General features: G+C 46.0%; 1 protein-coding gene across 1 annotated transcript in view; it reads left to right on the forward strand.

Annotated features, from left to right (window-relative positions):
- The window catches only part of ANAPC10 (anaphase promoting complex subunit 10), a 302,574-nt gene that overhangs the window by 82,605 nt on the left and 200,223 nt on the right, over positions 1-19,746 (forward strand). Inside the window, exon 5 of the mRNA XM_085641611.1 lies at positions 12,510-12,630. Within this exon, the coding sequence (XP_085497737.1) occupies positions 12,510-12,630 (121 nt within the window). The remainder of the gene's footprint in view (positions 1-12,509; positions 12,631-19,746) is intronic.

Raw genomic sequence — 19,746 nt, forward strand, 5'->3', positions numbered from 1 at the left:
CTTAGGAACCAGGAGGTCCTCTTAGGCCTTATAGAACTCGACTGGCAGACTTTCTTTCCCCTAAGTCTTACACATGGCAGCACCCCTGATGGCTCCCCAGTATTCTTGTACTGTGATAGGTGCATTAAGCTCCTCCCTGTCTAAGGAATCGATGACTGGCAGTGTAACCCTGTTGAGAAATTATTGGATGTGGGTCTGGCGGTCCTTAGGGAGGGAGGATCATTGAGGGTTTGATAGTGAGTTGTAAACGCTGCATGTATGTCCGCTTAGCTAGTGACCTGGCGAGTCAGAATTATTCTAATCGTAGTGCTAGGGATGACTGGTTCCACGCTCCTCATTTGCCATGCCAACAAGCATTGCAGCTTTTCAATCAGTTGGGCCTTACACTCCGTGGCTGTCTGTGGAGCTGGTCGTGCTATGGGATCTGTATGCACTGCCACTTCTAGGGCCCCTAAAGATGTCTCTGTCTTCACCAGGTCCCTATGAAGGTCAGCCCTTGCACCCACAACAGCAATGGATGCACTGACCTCAGAGCACCACCTTCAGCGCATCCCACTCTACTAATCTGGAGGTAGCTGTGCCCCAGTTCTCTGTTAGGTAATGAGATAGTTCCTCATGGGTTGTGTCCCTAAATATGGGGTCTTCCAGCATGGTCGGCTGTAATCTCCATTTGGGTAACAGTGAGCACAGTGCTCTCCATTCAAGATGTACTTTTAATAGGCTGTGGTCTGAGAATGTTTTCCTTAAATATCCTCCGTTTATGGCCTGTTGCTGAGAGGCCAGATAACCGAGTATACGATCCAGGTGCATGTGAAGATCTTGCAGGGGTCAATTATAGGTGTACTCTCTGGCAACTGGATTCAAGGCATGCCAGCTATCCACGGGGACCATTGTGGGAGCCATTGAGAAAGACAAGCAGTGGCCGCACAACAGGAGACGTTGGCAAAGGAGGATATGAACGATCTAGTGGCGGATTTAAGACACAAATAAAATCTCCCCCAATGATTCAGAGGATATGCACCCATCTGGTAAGGACAACAGGGGGTCTCCATGATATTTCCCAGTGGTGTTGGCGCGTAATGCAGGCAACACATGGGGCTAGACAATGGCTTACTGTATGACATTACAAACAAGAAAATCAGAACCCTTCCACCCCCCCAACTCCCAACCCAAGGCGACCAAGCAACCTCCAACTGCCTAAACAAACAACGAATAGTTCCATAGGTGGGAATCTCCAGGTCGTTTATTAGTATACAAGACATCTTCCAAGGAGAGTGTCTGGGGGGTGGCTAGTATACTGCACCCAGGTGCAGCTTGGTTTATAAAGTGCATTGGCCATGTATAACCCAAGGGTGGGCTAGTCGACCCATTTCGTCTTAGCAAAAGTCAGGAATAAGAGAAATCTAAAGTGGGTCACGCTGAAGTCGGGCACCAGTACTAGCCTTGCATCCATGAGTTGCGGGGAAGGAATGGCGGCCAAATTCACAGTATCTCTGTGAGGACGCAGGCAGGCATCCACCCCCAATCAATTGCAGGGCCATTTAGGGCAATTCTCAATCATGGCCCTACTTGTCTTACCTGCCGTCCCCTCAAAACACAGTATCTGAAGTCTGCGGAGTTGCGCCTGATAGGATTACTTATGTGGCGCTGCCCATCAAGACACTCGAGCCTGTCTCCGAGAGCTTGTCCTCAGTAACCTGGGGCTGTGGGGAGCGACACTCTGCCCACAAGGTGATTGCTGTTGACAGTGCCTGGACCTGTTCTTCCCAGGCCTGCACCATGGTGGAGGTCCCATTAACTCTGGGATCTCCATTTCCACAGTCCCTGTGTTTACCATGCCGGTGGCTCCTGTCTGTCTGGGATCGTGGCATTGGTGTGAATGGAGCCGAAGAGACTTATAGGCGCCGCTCCACCCAATCCCAGGGCGTCTGCTGGTTTGGTAAAGAAGTAGCTGGATCAATTTACCATGACCTTCAACTTTTCTGGGTATAGTAGCTAGTGGGTCAAGCCTGCGTGTCGCAGTTGTTTCTACACTCCCAGGAAGGAGGCTCTCCAGCGTTGCACTGCCAGAGTGTAGTCTGGGAAAGGAAATATCCTTGCGTTTTTATACAGAATCAGCTCTGTGGTCTGAGCCACGCATAGGATGGCCTCTTTGTCTCTGTAGTTCATTAGATTAGCCACAACCCGCCTGGGGAGGTGGGGTTCGTGCCAGTACTCAGTGGGTGTGTTCCATTAGATAATGAGCTGACAGTTTTTTAGGCGCCACTGCTTGCGCCAGCCATATCTCAAAGAATAACATCGGGTCCAACACGTCTGCCCCTCTAAGAAATTCACTATTAGAAGATTGTTGGCATGGGACCGCTTTTGGAGTCCTCTCTTCTGTCCTCTAGCCCATGGACCTTGGTCGTTCAAAACCGTATTTACCCTTCAACGTCGGACACTGTGGGCAAAGCTTGTCTAGTGTGCTCTCTGTTTTGCGTGATGCGGGCAGCGAGTTTTATTTGGTCATCATGCAGTAGTCCCACTTCAACTGCCTCTGAGTCAACCCTATTTCGTAAGTCTTTCCTGATTTCGGCTATAGCAGCAGGAAACTTGTCTAGCTTAGCGTCTGCTGCGGTTGTGGGTGGTTCTTCTGGTGGTGTAGTCTGTTCAGTGGTCCTGGCATCTGGACGCCCCACTGATTGAGAGCCTCCTCCCCATTGCCGCCCCATCACTATATGTAATATGTTGGATTCTGCACTAGGGGCCGTAATGATGTTGGGATAACAGAATCCAGGAGGGGAAGCGCTGTGTTTCGGTGGGTATCTGATACCTATGTGGACCCGCATGTCCTCCGGCTTCCACTGCAAGACCTTGTGCCGGGGCGGCACTTGCAGTCCAGGCAATTGAGAAACAACGTTGTTGGTATTTCTCAGTGAATGTCACTGGTATAGTGAAGCGATGCCATGCACAACTTGGAGTTCGCGGAGACGATAATTGATGTGCAGAGGGGGCGGGGGGCGCCGTCGGTAGATAGTCACAATCATGAGTACTGGTTGGGGCCTCCCATTGGCTTTAGCCTAACCGCTTTGTCGGCACCCGCCTCAAGCCGAGCCCAGGTGCAGCAAGGAGGGGGCTCGAGCAGTCCAGGGGTTGGGGTTAGAGCAGGGTTGGGTGAGGAAGAACATAGGCGTATGGCGACGATGTCAATCCCCAGAAGGGGGGAAAGTGAAGCTGTATTAGAGGTATTAGAAGGGGCTTACGCACTCCCTGCCACTCACCAGTCGCCTCACTCAGCAGGAGGTGCCGCACTCTCGGGGTCTGATTGTTCAGGCAGATTGTCCAGGCAATGCGCGGCGGAGAGTACCCTTCCGGGGGCTCAAGGGCGCAAGCTCGACCGTACAGCTGCCCCGCAGCGCACGCCGTTATTTCAGGTGCCTGGGTATTTCAGGGCTCATACACTGCACCTTGTGCTCTCGCCGGCCCAGGTACAGCTCCTACAATGGGCGCGGTAGCCACTCGGCGCTGGCCGCCACCGTGGCTCATCTGGGCCTTGGTGGGGAGGAAACTACTCAGTGCCGCGCGACAGCCCAGCAGCCAAACTCCAGGGGATGGGGCCTGTATTGTCGTCGGCGGTCAGAAAAGTAGCCACAGCGCCGTGTAGATGCCCCTAGCAGTTCACAGGGCCCGCCCGGGTTCCGCAGTGTTGTGTCCAGGCCGCACAGTTGGGCTAAAGGCATAATTCCAGCTTCCTGACCACCAACTCTGTCCCAGAGGCATTTCAAACTATGCTGCCTGCTTCGAGCACCACGCGCCCCTCCTGCCAAATCAGCCGCTGTCCAGATGTTGACTGTTACCGGCTGGAGCGGTCTCAAAGCACTACCGCCAATTTGCCACGGCTAGCCAAGCCCCACTTTGTAGTACATTTTAAACTACACCGGTTTAATTAGATATTGGACAATAACTATTTTAATACCTTTATTTCTTTGCTTAAATTCACAATCCGGGGGCGGGGGGGGGGGGGGGGGGGGGGGAATAAGTGTTTCTCAACATAACCGTTCTGAGATCAGTTTACCTGTTAATTTAGCTAAACTGTCAGATCAACCATTTATATTCACACCCACCCTCCCGCTTAGCAATTGAACGGTAAGTAGTTTTGTTAAATATTCTGTGGTTTATCTCTAACCCACAGGCAGTTTGAATATTGTTTGCCTTAGCAGGGCGCCCATGACAATACATGGACTCGAGGAAGTGGTGAATATTAAGACTACTCCAGAACGGCCATAAACTCTTGCAAGGTAATTTATATATGTGGGCCCGGTTTGGTTCTGAGAAGTAAAAAAAAAAGTATATCACATTTATCATCGAGACATCTAGAGTTTAAATTATAACTAGCAATTATGGTGATCAAACATAACCGATTAGATCAGGCAGTTACGACAAATGCAAACCCACTTACAAATGTGTTAACAAGAAGTAATATCCCAACTACATATAAAATACTTGTCTTTTGGAAAGCTGAAGTGAGACCACCATTCTCAGACAGCAGCCTAAGTTCATGGGCATGAGCATTGCTCAGTCTGTCAGTGTCCCGTAGAATTCATGGAATTCTGTGGTTATCATCTAAAACCTAGGTTTTTTATTCAGTGTTACATTAAAGAAATCATCTTTCACTTGTGAAGCTGATCACGAGGGGTGCATTAAGTAATGAGAAAATAATCTGCAATTTTTTTTAACTTTTCTGTATAGAATACAAACCTATGGACATCATTACTAAATTAAGACAATTGCTGAATGATGAACGTAAGCAATATTAACGTGCTTATACATGCACATTTTTTACATGCTTATACATGTACATTTTTCCAAAAATATGAACTGTCAAAAACGTTATAAAGAAGGGAACCCCCTCTAATTATACAATTTAGGGAGCATGTGTGAAAAGAAGTTACACCCATTCTCTTACTAATATGCACCACGACTACGTGATAAGGTCTAAATATACTTACGAGCCAGTTTTCATCTCTTTCCTTTAAAAATATCTCTTTTCTTTCACTAGTCTGGCCTTTCAAGATTTTTTATACGTTATTGGTGGTTTTTAAATACATTCTCACTACACACCACTTTCATATTTTCTTGCAGTGTATCACCTTTTGGAGCACTTGTTTCAATCAATCAAAAATACATTATATTAAATGTTGTATATGGGTTTACTGAGACGTGTTTTTGAAAATTACAGCTACCCCAACCACAAGCCCATAATTTGCAAACCTTGATGGTCCTGAAGTAGGTGGTCGCAACTTGGTTGTCGACCTGTTTTTCTATGTGTACCCAACCCATAACACGGTCACGGAGATTCAAACTTCTTTTTCCCTTGTATGACCATTATGTGTATATGCTCCTGGGTGGGTTGTTAGTGTGGATGGCATGAGCGAGTATGAGTGTGGATGCGAGAGGTCAGTACAAGTGTGTGGTGGACTTATAGGGGTTAGATATAAGATGATATTAGTTGTGTGCAAATATGCCTATGAATTGTATAACATATTTAAAAAAAAGAATTCTTTTTCAATACAATGTGTTTTTTTTTTACGTTTTTGATACAAATAAGATCCTAAATCATGCTTAAATATTTTTAAAATAAATAAAAAATATTTTTGATAAAGTAGCAATTGTTGCATGCATCATGTCACTGAATGTTTATAACCCATTGGAGCTTTTGCGCCCTGCTGGAAAGAAATTTAGGTCAACTGGGAGGTTTTTGATAGCACTGTCAAAAACTTTAACAATATTAACATATGTTTCGTAACGTGAAACATTAGTGACTGTAAACCATATCTAGTTATCCTGCCGTGGGCAGGCATCTAAGGTAATAGATCACGACTCATCATAATTAAAAATGCACATCTTTGTTTATATTTTCAGGCACCCGCCCTCCATGGTGAGCAGTAGCTTTTCATAGGCTTTCCTTTGTTAGCTTTGAAACCATGTTTTGCAGGCTGCAACAGCGAAAACTGCCCTATTGCACTGCTGGAGGATATTCATCTGTATAGAAAGTGCTGTACTGTAATAAGCATTTGTTCTAGTACTGCCTTGTGATTGCTTTCTCCTTTGTTACCCTTCATTATTCAACAGTGGGCTCCACATGGCCTAATCCTTTGTTGTTACTTAGTTGAATCTTTTGTAGAATGTGAAACTGGTTTGAACTGACCCCACCAGTATGGTATCTGCTTCTTCCTCAGCTTATTTTCTGTCTACCCCACTGAAGTCTCATCCGATCCTTCTGGCAGCATTTAATTTTTTATTTTGTTTTAACAAGGTTATTATGCCTTGTAAAATAAAAGTGCCTTACCAGATTGTTTGGGCACACAGAGAAGACCAAACGTGTTCTGTCCAGTTCTATTTTTGGATCATTAAAGTTTATAGAACATGTTTGAAATTGGGACTTCCATATGGCTTACAAGTTCTTTTTTAAATTCCATTCAATAAAGTTCCCCTTCTGCAAATGTTTGCCTTGAAGCTGCACTTTCTTCCACCTAGACCACTAGATAGCAGTGGAGCGATTTAGGCTGAACATTGATCATCGTTTTTGCCAGATCATGCTTTAGGGATGTGGCTTCCATCTCCTCCAGTCTCAACGCCAAAGTGGTGCGATGATTGCAGGTTGCAAAGTGCAGTTAAATTAGTGTGATTCAGATTAATAACTTAACCCCTTGGTGTTTCACCATCATCTTAAGGAGTGTTTGACATTTTTCCTCACTTTAGCTTTAGAATTTGAAAGTTCTTTAATTTTGGAGAACCAGTGTTTTTTGTTCCAGTCACTGGCTTAAATTTGCCACAAGCTTCTTCTTAATGGAACTCTGGTTACCTGTGTGCCAACTCCTCTGTTTTATCACCCTCTGGAGGGAAGGCAGGCTAGATATTCTCTCAATGTATTGGGTTTGAGTATTTTCTGTTTACCATCTTGCAGTACTTTTTCTAACTACTGTTCTATGTGGGAGACTGCTTTCTTAAGTGATGGGAAGCATACGCTGGGGCTAGTTTGATCATAGCAGCCTTCCTCCACCAATGCCATCCAGGAATAGAGGCAGTGCTCCCAATCATGCTACTCTAATTTGAATCCGCATTCTTCCTGTCACCTGATTTTGTCACCCTGGTTAGATGAGCACTGCTCCTAACTTGATTGCTTGAATGTTAAGCTGGATGGAGCCACTATGAGCTATTTGCCACCAATAGTTTATTCCCAGTGACTACTCCGAATTTCTTTCATCGTATGTAGATTAGGGGTGGGCGGAATTTGCGTAGTCTCGCTATGCAAAGCTCGGCGAAATGGTTAAAAATCTCTGCGAGCACGCAGAAATTCCGCGAACACGTGGAATTGCTTGTTCACTATGCATTTTTTCTGTTAGCGAACGCTGTTTGAGTGCTCGGGGAAAAATATCTCGCGACCACGCATTTTGAGAACACGAACAAGAAAAAAATTCCGCGAACCGTAGAATTTGTAGCAATTCCACGTTCTCCGCGGAACGCGAAATTACCCAAATTTCGCAAATTCCGCGAACGGAACGGAATTTACCGCTCCGGCCTAATGTAGATTTATTGCACACCCTACATACCCATGCCTACTTTGGAATGGCACATCCAGTCCATGTCTGTAGTGCCTAACGTCATCATATGAGTTGAGATGAAGTACGTTTTGCCCTAAGTCATTTAAATCCAAAATGTTCAAAAGGTGCACTCTGGAAAGCAAAAGAGTAGACCTTCAGTCACCTAACAACTGATAATTCTGGTGGATCTTCAACTAAGATGTCACCATTCCTTCTGACGTCTGTGTCATTGTGAGAAAGTGCCATCTTTTTTGCATGGTATGCCCCAGCTTTTTGCTGAATTGCGGAATGTTCTTTGACTAGGTGTGCCCTGGACTCCTGCCAATCAGGTGCCCAGGACCTATGTTCCTTCCCTAAAACCCCAATTGGTAAACCCTGGCCACATGTCAGCCCCTAGGTACCCAGGGCCTTGTGACCAGGGAAGGCCTCTAAGGGCTGCAGCACACCTTGTGCCACCCTAAGAGGCCCTGTACCCTTACACACACACACTGCATTTGCAGGCTGAGTATCTGGGTATAGGACAAAACAGAGAGTCGACATGGCACACATCCCTGTGTGCCATGCCCACAACCTACACTGCCCTGGCATACATCAGACACCCCTCTTGCTGGGTGCCCTATGCCAGTGGTGTGGGCACAGAAGCATGAACCCTGTGCCCCTACAGTTCCCAGGTCCGTTCCTGGGCACTGTAAGTGCAGTTCTGCCATTTAAGAGTATATGGTGCTGGGAGCTTGTCAAACACGAACTCCACAGCACCATGATGGCACCACTTTAGAGTGAGAAGTTTGGTATCAAACTTCTAAGCACATTAAACCCGCACTAATGCCAGTGTGGGATTTAATGTACAATGCACGACAGAGGGCATTTTAGAGATGCCCCCTGAACCTAACCTACAATCCACGTCTTGTCTGAGGGGCTGCCTAGGCTGCCACACAGCAGACATGTTGCTGGACCCCTGGGTGGAGAGCCATCCACTCTCCTGGGCCTGCAACAATGCACATCCTGTGCGAGGTGCTAGGTCTCCTCCCCCAGGATGGGCAGGGGGAAGCTTCAAAGGCATGCTGCCTTTGTGAGCTTCTCCGGGCCACTTGCTGTACTCAACAACTGGCCCCTACCGGTTCTAAACCCCCACTCTGGCGGGGAGACTGGCTGGAAACCCCAAGGAAGGACAGGGGGTGTGCCAGCCTCTGCCAACCCCACACCTCAGGTGGGGGAGGCGAGGTGAGACACATCCCTGGGCTCTCGCCATCTTGAAGATGGGGAGCCCTGCCAATCAGGACTAGGTCACTGCCCCCCTCCCACAGGAGAGTGGCAGGATAGGGTGTGTACCCACCCCAGGACAGGGACCCAGTGGTCCCTGCCCTTTACCTACCTGTAACACCCCTACATTTTGTATTTAGGGTCAACCTGAACCTTCCTTCCTCAGATTCCAGATTCTAAAACAGCAAAGAAGATCAAGAAGAAAGAAGACCTGCCGTGCAGCTGCTAAGAAGAGGAAGACACCAACTGCTTTGGCCCCAGCCCTACCGGCCTGTCGACCCTCGAACCTGCTCCTGCTAAATCCCGGCACCTCCTTTGGCTAGCAACCTCACAAACCCCGGAGGACCTGGATACCTTGTGACTCTGAGTACCTGGGACTCCCACGAGCAGTGGCTCTGCTCAAAGCAAGTATCTAACCCCTGGCATCAGCCAAGCACCGCGAACCCTGCACACTCTGCACCCGCCAAGCCTGGCCTGTGCTGGAGTGGACAAAGACCCCGAGGACGTCCCTCCGGCGAATGTGACCCCGAATCCGGCACCCAAGGATCCACCTCGACGCTCCTGACGAAGCCTGCAGCGATCAACAGAGGGTAAGATTTCCTGACACCAAAAGGCACCCCTGCACCCGGCACCCTGCGGCCCCCTGTGCCCGACTCCTGGGTACCTACCTATCCTCCAACTACCCAAGTTTCCTCTCGAAGTGGTGGTCACACCTGAAGAATCTTCGTCTCCGAGCTTGCAGCCTTTGTTCGTCCTTGAGCTTTTCCATTGCAATTCATTGAGCGCCCGAAGGCTCAAAAGCACCCTGCACCCAGCCGCCCGAGTGGCCCTGGGAAGTACAACTTCTACTCCTACCTACTTCCCCATTTGCCCTGAGCAAGTGACCAGGAGCCCAGCTCCCACAGCCGTGTGGCCTGCTAGTCAGCAGCCACCAACCAAGGGCACCCTGCCTCCCATAGGATAACATTGGGCCTAACTCACTCTGCACCCGGCTGCCCCTGTGCCGCTGAGGGTGTAACAACTGTAGTTACCTGACCCTGGGAGACCCCTGAGTCTATGCCCAGAACCTTAACTCTGCCAGTTGAGTACTTACCCAAAAGCCGATAACTCACTTTTCTTCCATAGGGTAACATTGACTGGTTTCTCTTGAAATTTCTTCTAAGTGTGGAGTTTCTAAACTTTAAAATATTCACCTAAAATCAACCGAGTAACGAAAATGGAAATACTCACCTGCTATTAGGAGAGATTCCAGTGCTGGATCTTGGTGCCCAGCACTGACCCTGAAGAGTACTTACGACCATACTTACCACTAACTTGATTTTCTCCCATAGGAAACCATTGACTGTTTTTTCTGTGAAATTTCTTCTAAGTGTCGATTTTTGCAAACTACAAATATTCTTTAAAAATCGTACCAACTGTGAAAACGTAATTACTTACCTGTTTTAGATAGATACCCCAGTACTGAGCCAAGGAGCCCATCACTGGATTACAAAAGTAAGGAGAACATACTTTACCCGTAACTTGAATTTTCTTCCGTAGAAAACCGTTGACTGTTTTTCTGTGAAATTTCTTTTAAGTGTCGATTTTGAAAACTTATAAATATTCGTAAAAAATCGCCTGTATAAATTAAACGCAGTTTCTCAACTGCTTACAGGTGGTACGCTAGTGCCGGATCCAGGATCCAACACTGACCAGGAAAAAGTAATCATAACCCCACTTACCTGCTAAGTGAATATCCTCCCATAGGATAACATTGGTAATTTGATCAGAAAAAGTTTGTGTCAACTTATAAAATAGCAAAATATTGCTTAAAAATCACAACAGTAACTAAAACGTATTTATTCACTTGTTTCCAAGAACTGTCCCAGGACTGAATCTAGGATCCAGTCCTGGAATTAGAAAAGTAATCCTGAAAGTAATCAATTGCATATACCTTAAAATTCCCATTGAGCTCAATGTATTATTGTGTTTGAAATTGTGTTGCCTATTGCAACAAACTGTAACTATTGCATTCCAAGTCAATTGCCTTGTGCAAAGTAGTTAACTAAAGCATCTCATTCTGAGAAAGTATATTTTGATACCTATTGTTGGTTCTAAAATAAACAAATAAACAACCATATATTTTTATATACAAACCATTGGCCTAGAGTTCAGTTCTTGAGTGTGTGAGACCATTTGCCGACTGAGTGTGTACAACAAATGCTTTACACTGTCCTCTGATACTGCCTTACTGCTCGACCAAGCTACCACTTTAGAGAGTAAGGTTATATCTAACTTTAACCTCTGCCAAACCTCTGGGGACTGTGGACCCTATACACCATGTACCTATTTGGGAACAGTATATATAGAGCCACTTTCCTACAGTCATGGGGCAGGAGCCTTACAGATTGAGACTTTAGTTTTCTCTTATCTCCTCATTGTAGGTAGCCATTTAAATGACTCCTTTGAGTTTCTTGCACTGTCTCTTAGAATGAATAACTTCTAACAGTGTTTTCCTTCCTAGTCATTACAATAATATTCAGTTAGTAATACGTAAACAGGCTTCCTTTTACCTACAATGGTCTCTGCTCGAGGACTGGTACTGTCTCATCTGAGGGAAGGGGTACCTTAATTGTGTCAAGTTTCATTTCCAAATTTGAATTTGTGCCACATGCGGTTGATTACTTCTGTTATTGGTAGATCTCTGTGAAGATTGGTTTGCGTTTCAATGATTTTTCACCAGCCATTTCCATTCAGATGACTTTTAGACTTTGCTCCATACGATTTCTGCCATGCATGATACAAGGACAGAAGAGTCATCAGCGTCTTTATCACTGAAGAGAGCAGACCATGTAGTAAAAAAAACAATCTTGCAAACGTATTGCAGTTGCCTAAAACGACACCATTTAAAACTCCCCAAATAGTCATTTGACGAGCTTCAGGATATTCCTGATAATCACTCTGAGATAGATATGAATTTGTCTCTGCTACTCTTCATTGATGAGAGTTGATTCGCTGCCATCCTTGGCCTGTCTTAACCCCTTGGGTGCGGGTTTATTTCCCGTGCTGTGCGGGAGAAATAAACGGTGGGCGGGATTACGACGGCTCCCGGCCGTCGTGCGCACACGCCCTCCGTGATGCATGACGGCCGGGAGCCGTCGTGCGCATACAAGGGGTTAAAAGGTGTTCTTAATGTTCAGTGTTTATTGTAGCAGTTACATAATGTTTTCATGGAGGAATTGAACATGGAGCCTCCCAGCTTCCCCATTACTTCCAAAGTCCATCTTTGGCTGTAAATAGGAACACGTCCTCTGTTTTGACTATCATATCTGCTAAAAGGGTTTGTAAAAGTTTTATGTCTTAAAAATCATTTCCATTTGTTTTGTCATTCTTCCATAAATTTTACTGAAGGTTAGGGTTTATAAAAAATTGTTTTCCAATCAATCCTATAACACCGTTCGAATAAGCTCACAAAGATTGTGACCCACTACTCTTTAAAAAAAAAAACCTTACTTAAAATGGCTATAGGTGTAGGTCATTGCTAATCAGTAATATATTTTTAGTAATTAAATAACATTAACTGATAAATATAGTCTACATCTAAAGTAATCAATTGTCCCACATGCAGAAGGAGCCCTGTACAATATCCCCCTTCCTAAGAATGCCTCTCTTATTTTTGATTTTCAGAAGGAAGACGACAGTAAAGACGTTGTGTATTTATGCAGACTACAAATCGGATGAAAGCTACACCCCCAGCAAAATCTCTGTCAGAGTGGGAAACAATTTCCATAACCTTCAGGAGATTCGGGTAGGTTAGACTTGCCTGCATCTTATTCTTAAAATTGAAATTACTTTTTGTTGTAATTGTAACTGCGCTTACATAGTGCTTACTACCCCTAGCGAGACGTTCAAGAGCTTTTCGCTGGCCAGCTGCTCCAGAACCACTGTTAGTGGTTATTCTAGTATTATTGGGTATTGTTGGCTACTGGGATTAATCTTGTTTGCCTAAACAAACTATTCCATGCATGTGTTTACGTTTCTTCTTGGTGGTTGAAATAATAGAAGTTCGTTGTGATCTTGGGGGACGGGGGGTACATGAGCTCATGCTCACGTTTAGTGGTATAAATAGATGACGTTGAAGAGATTTGGTATTTTTAGGTTGCTGGTATATGACTTTAAGAGGAGGAGAGGTAGTGATCTTGTAAATGAGACGTGGGCTATTTGCAGAAATACAGTAATAGAAATTAAGGAAAACATGCATGTGTCCGATGAGGTTATGCTGAGAGAGAGGAGGCATGCAGAGGATAAAAGAGAAGGGAGAGTTTTAAATAAAGGTCTGTTTTTCCTGTCGGATTATAGAAATATAGAGGACATGTTTGTGTTAGCATGCAGTTTAAGAACTGTAGAACAACAGTATCAACATGCAAAGATTGTGCTATATTAGATATTTTTGATAGGTACTAGAATCAGGATGGCAGTGTGTCTGTCCTCTGCTTGGTTCCTGCTATACAACCACTCCAGCCAGGTCAGTTGATCAGCTCAAGGACTGGAAGCGAAAAAAGTAATGACGAGATGTATATTTCAAGAAATATCGAGCTTTAGGCTGCACTTAAAGGAAATAGTCTCAAGACCATTGCAATGTGAGAAAATACATGAGCAAATGATGTACAAGATGGAGAGCGAGGACAACGTCCAAGACCGTGGAAGTGTATTCTAGTGGCTGAAGGGTGGGGATGCAGACACTGGTGTGAAGAGGATGGCAACAGGACTCCTTTTACCAATTCAGTGAAGACTTTGTTAGCAAAGGGCTGATGATTAGATTTCCTGAAGCATCGCCTTTGGTCGATGGAAAAAGCGAGGAGAGGAACTGCAGATTCTATTTTGCAGGTTGACACAAAAGAACCTATTGTGCAGGTTGACGTGGCTCTGTAGGTGATGCCAAGTCTTTTGTCTTTCTTGATCACACTTTCAGTGCAGACACCTCACAGCTCTTTGTGCCTCTGTTGTAGGTGCTCTAGGCTAGAGACTAACCTGGCACTACACAAAGGCTTTGTCCGCTTATGCTACTTAGTGCTTTGAAGCAGGAAAGGGCAATTGGGTATAGCAATACGTAATTCAGCGATTGCACTCCAATCACAGGACCAGTTCATACTGGGATCAAAAGCTGTTCTCTCATGGGGAGGGGTGCAGGGGGAGCTATAGAAATTCCATGTGCATGTTGCATAATTATCTCATCAATTCTAAATCTGCATACGGTAACAATCTGCATTTTATGCAGACAGCATTTCTGGAAGAAACACTTAATGTTTCAGTTATTTCTCGCTACTCTTGCCTTTGATATTCGTGTTTTAATGTATGGATTATGACTAGGAGCGGGCCCACCAGCGCTCCACGGGGCAAACAAGGAAAGAAATGGCATGTAAGCGAACATCAGAAAATAAAGAGAAAGTCAGGTTGAGTCAGCGGTAGGTTGTGTAGGGTAACCCAAGTGTTTTCTTCTAATAGTTAATGCAGCATGAGTTGGACCAATGGGCAGTGCAGACTACTGCCGAGATGCGGGCTGAGTTTTGCTACCCTGACTAGATTGGAGCCTCAGTCACCCTAGCGACTCTTCTGTTTCCACCCACAAATAGAACTCATGTAAAGCACTGCGTTCCCCGTATTCCTAAAAGGGTGCACACCCTCACAGTCACTACTCTGCTCCCAGGGTTCCTGATCCTGCAGCAAGTGCTCTCCTCTGATGAAACGGGCTGTAGTTACTGCGTGTGTCCATTTTTTAAATGCAGAATATCTGCAAGCTCTCAGTGGAAGCTTTTCAATGCCACCGAAACTTTGAAATACCCTTGGGGAGAAGATATGCTGTGATGACTAGATTGTCTACTGTGGAGGTTAGCGTTTCAATCCCTGCTTCTCTGCTTGACCACATTGTATGATCCTGAGAAAATCGCATAATATCTCTGTGTGGTAGGTTTCTGTTCTGCCAATAGAAATAGGCTAAATGCCAAGTGGATTTCTGCATAAATGCATATTTACATTGGTTCCCTTCAAAAGGCTTGAAGCAGGACAAGGTCTGCTCCTCCTCAGACATGTGAAATGACTCTGGATTTGGGGTGAAAATTTGAGAGTAAGCCCAGAGCCCTGCATTGAGCTTGGAGGATTTTTGCCTATTATCTTAAATGTAGAACTCAAATGGACTATCAGGCTGCTATTTGGCTACTGGATTGTGAATTTGGATATTTTTCCGATTGGCCTTTTACTTGAGAAGCACGCTTGGCTATAGGGACTTGAACTTGGCTTCTTGGTGGAAGTCATTGGTTGCCTAAACAGCAACTTATAGAATAATATCTTACCCCGCGCATCCGAATACCAGAGTCTCAGATGTATCTGAACATCGGTTTACCACCAAATATCCTAGACTTATGTGCAGTGTCCCCTGTTCAGAGAGAAGAAAAATACATTGTTACATTCTAGATGTGTAATATTATGGCATGTTTATATTAAATGTATGTTGATGACCACTTCATATTTTAATATTTTGATCAATGTCTGTAGTCACATTTTTTGAAGCATTATCCATGAAATTAGGACTCTTCCAATAAAAACTGTATTTTTGGATTATTTTTCCACTTTATTTCATTTATTGCATATGGTTCAGTGGTCTAGGAGCCACTTCCAGCAATAGTTTGCCTATTACAACTTTATATTCCGTGTAGATTTTGACCGAGATTGAGGTGACCTTGCTTTTCAAGCATTCTTCGGCAGGGGTTCCCCATAGCAGATTTGGCTACCGGCCCAGCAGTGACACAGTCCTTTCCTTCTCGTTGGCGGTGGCAGTACCAGGCGATCAAACTTGCAGCTGTCTTCAGTTAACAAGTTTCTGGTGTAAACTTGGTACAGGCTACATGCACTACGGAGAGGCTGTGGAACTTTTCACAGCACTGGTCTGGCAACACACTCTCGGGTCATCCACTTTCTCTGAAGTTTCCCTTGCTGGGAAAACACTGGTCCCTCCTCCTGGATAGTCTTACTTCCTGCAGAGTCTGACGCACTCCTTCCCTTTCTCAGGAGGCAGGGCGGCTCTATGCTTTTTAGACAGACCCCCAGCTCCTCCAGTAGAAAGAAAATAATATATATCCCTATCTATTTAGCGGGACGCCCTCTCGTTCAGGAGCTACGCGGTGTGCCTGCAGCTTTGGTCGTCGCATGGAACTGCAACGCGTCGCCCCCCCCCCCCGGTACAGCAGATTTCCACATGGAGGTTACCGTTACCTGGGAAGAGAGGAGGCAAAATTGAATTGCCTGAGAAGGGGTACAGAAAGTGGCTTGATCTTCCGGACAACTGTGGTGGTGTGGTGTTCATCAGCCACATAGTGGGACATCACATGGTGTTGTGCAATACCCCATCACGGTATGGGACTGCTCTGAGGACTCCATCTACCAGCATGCCGTGGTCTGGGAGGAGTAGCGCGAGGTGCCGCCGTATCATCGTGGCGGGGAGGGGCAAGTGATCAGCTGACTGGATGAGGTCTGACCCCCAGAGATGGAATGAGAACATGAAAACGGGCACTGAGGAAAGCTATTAAAGGCTGAAACGCGTCTGCCAGCGTTTCATGAACTCTCCATGCCAGCGCTTTTTCATCAATAAAGCCACTTTTCTGCACCCTGGAGCTGTCCCGCACTCTTTCTTACCTAGAGGGAGTATTGGTCCGATATATATATATATATCGGAGCAAGGCACTGGGTGTCACATAAAAGTGAAACATTACACGTTAGATTCAGTAGGCCACACTCACTGAAACAATTAAAAAGACGTGGTCACATTAAAGAATCACAAAAAAACGATTTGCTGCCACCACCACGCTATTTGTGACACCTAGGACAGGGACAGTAGTCCACTGTCTAATTCTAGGGGATGCTTGAGGTCACAGGACAGATCCTAGACCTTGCGTTGTCAGTAACACTCTTAGGCCTCTGTTCATGCGAGATTAGTGTGACACCAGGGCCAAAAATAAGTCAGATTCGCCTACAGTTGCGCACTTGGGGCAGGAGAACACACTTGTTTACCTTGTAAGGAACATTTCCATTCCAACACTGGGAATCTTGGGAGGTGGCACTTTAGAGGTTTGTGGGTTTTCCTCTCATGATCATTTGCCAGACATCTGTGCTATAAATGCTCCCTTTTAGAATCTGTTTTGAGCCTGAGAATGAGGTTTCTGGGTCCTTCCCTGAAATGGCCAAATGCAGCTTTATCTGAAGTAACTGAACAGAGCTCAGAGATTCACTTCACACATGGCACGTGATAGAAATATGAGGCATCATTTTTTATTGCACTGCTTTTTGAATTGTCTAGTGAGACCCCAAGTTTGATGTTGGGGATGATTCAAGCATGTGATCCTATGAAATATCCAATGGTTCAAGTCTATTAGTGTTTTATTGCACATTTATTTTCAAATCTACCAGTGGTATGTCTCTGTTCCCTTCATCTTCCATGAAAATAATCCACCATAACTTACTTAATACTAATGAAACAGACCTATGCAAGTTAAACCTGATGATCACTCCGAGCAGTCCTACACAATGCATATTGGTTTCTTCTGAAATGAAGTATTATAATCAAAGTGCTTGCCACTGAGTTCAAAGCATTTACTGGCATAGATCCTTCATACTTTGGCACAGAATTTTGCAAATGTCTCTTGCTGCTTTCCGACAGCTCTCAATTTACATCTAAACTTTGGCTGATGATCCTTAATCTGGGTAACAGAAGCACCCGGTTAGTCGAGGGGTTGGCTAGGTTAATTGATTAGAACACAGGGGTGTGGATTTTGTATCCTTCCCACACCCAGGAGTTGGTGAATACCCTTAAACATGTGAGTGTGCACAAACTTAGGACACTCCAGCCTTGGAACAACTACTTCCAGCACCTATGAGTAGTTTTGCTCAAAAGGAAATCTTCATGCTAGTAAATCCTTTTATGTGTCGAAAATCAATATTTGCAAGTGTAAGACACACTTACTTGTGTAGATAGCCCATAACCCTTTGACAAGACTTTCAGGAGTTTAAATTGAAAATATCCACTCATTGCTATAGGACTTGGTATGTGAACGCTTAAAAGTACATCTGCCAAAGCAGTTCACAGATGTTTCCTCAAACTAAAGTAGGAAAGAGAACAGTGGTGTATCCTGAACTGTGCCGTAATCAGGACTTTAACATAACACAAGTAATAACATGTTCGAGGCATGTGGGCTGCTGAATTCATATCTGTGCATAGATCGCCGCCTAGTGTTGGGTCCGGATGTTTGCACGTTGTTGTCCTGGAAGAGTCTTCGAAGTATCCTGAGATAGGTGACTCCTCCCCTGGACCACAGTGCGCATGGGCATCCTCTCCATCCTCAGATTGTTTTTTTTCCGCCATTGGGTTCGGATGTGCTTATCTTGACTCAAGTTAGGAAAAACTTTTTTCAGGCCAAAAGGCCTTTAGTTCGCGTCGGTACTGTTCCCGATCGGTATCGACAGTTACTTGTTAGTTTACTGACTTCAGCAACAACTTTTTCGCATCGTATCCGACCATCGACCCTATATCGACGATGGAATCGAGGACACCATTCAAGCGGTGTCCTGTTTGCAATGCGAAATATCCCCATGTCGACGTCCACCCGGTGTGCAACAAATGCCTTTCACCGGATCACGACGAATCCACATGTATGGCCTGTGCCCGATTCCGATCCAAGAAGACTCTCCGGAATCGACGAGCGGCGAGACTTGAAGCGCAGCAAGCGGCACCGGCCCCGACCAACATCTTCAGCGCCGAGGACGAAGATGTGGAAGGCGTGGAGAATCTACCCTCCAGCCCTGCTTCCGAACACAATTCCGGATCGGAAGACGTCGAAGAACAACTCTTTCACAGAGAAGAAGCCGACACCGAGGTAGGAGACTACGATGAGGCCTTAGGGGCCGAAGAAAGTAGCTACGGTGACGAGCAAGGCCTACCCGTACAGACGGAGGATACCACAGTGCGTCAGACAATGGCTCCGGTCGAGGGATCGCCTTCGGGCCTTACCCAAGACCTATCCCGCAGTTCTTCGGCCCCGCCATCTGGCCCGGCCTCGGACATTCAGCGACAGCCATTAGTGCCCAAAATGACTGGTTTCCCTTCCTCCAGAACGAAACCGAAAGTCGTATCGGTTCCACAGAAACCGAAACTGAAAGTGACACTGGTCGGATCGAAGCCCTCTACACCTTCGACGCCAGCCAAACCCGTCGGCACCGACCGCACCAAACGGGACTTCGGTGCCGAACTCGCAGCAGCCGACGTCGGCGCCGACACACGGAAAAAGGCCATCGGTACCGCCAAGCCGCTCGGCCCCCGGCACCGAAACACTCGGCTCCGGCCACAAAGGTCAAAATGGCCGCTGCGTCGCACATCGCTCCGAAAGCAGCACCAAAGGCCCAATCATCGACTTCCTCGACAGCTACTACCTCTCCTCGACTCGATGACCCCGTGGCCCCGAAGAAGTCCACGCCTGCCTCTGCAGAACCGCTCGGCGCCAAAGAACCGTCGGCGTTCCAGGTTCGACAAGTTGCAGCGTCCTTGCAACGCATCAAAGAAAAGGCAACCCTCCAGGACACGTCGGGCTCCGAGCCGAAAAAAGCTCAAAAAGCTTCTCCAGCAATACCCAACATCACTTTTGGACTGCCACCATCCACGGCACCCAAATTGTTTGAAATTAGGACACGTGTCACCCAAACTAGGATCACACCTGCTGAATGTTCTCCTACGGAGACGTCACCGTCTCACATCATCGATGCCGACACCGGCAGACTTATGCTCCAGAAACGGAGAATATCTTCCGAGCAGCCTTTGGACTCCTACCGGATCCCGTTAAAGAAAAAGCTGCCAGCGGATTCGGAACCAGTTCTTTACGAA

This window comes from Triturus cristatus, chromosome 2_2 (assembly GCF_964204655.1).
Source record: "Triturus cristatus chromosome 2_2, aTriCri1.1, whole genome shotgun sequence".
In the NCBI taxonomy this organism is placed as follows: Eukaryota; Metazoa; Chordata; class Amphibia; order Caudata; family Salamandridae; genus Triturus; species Triturus cristatus.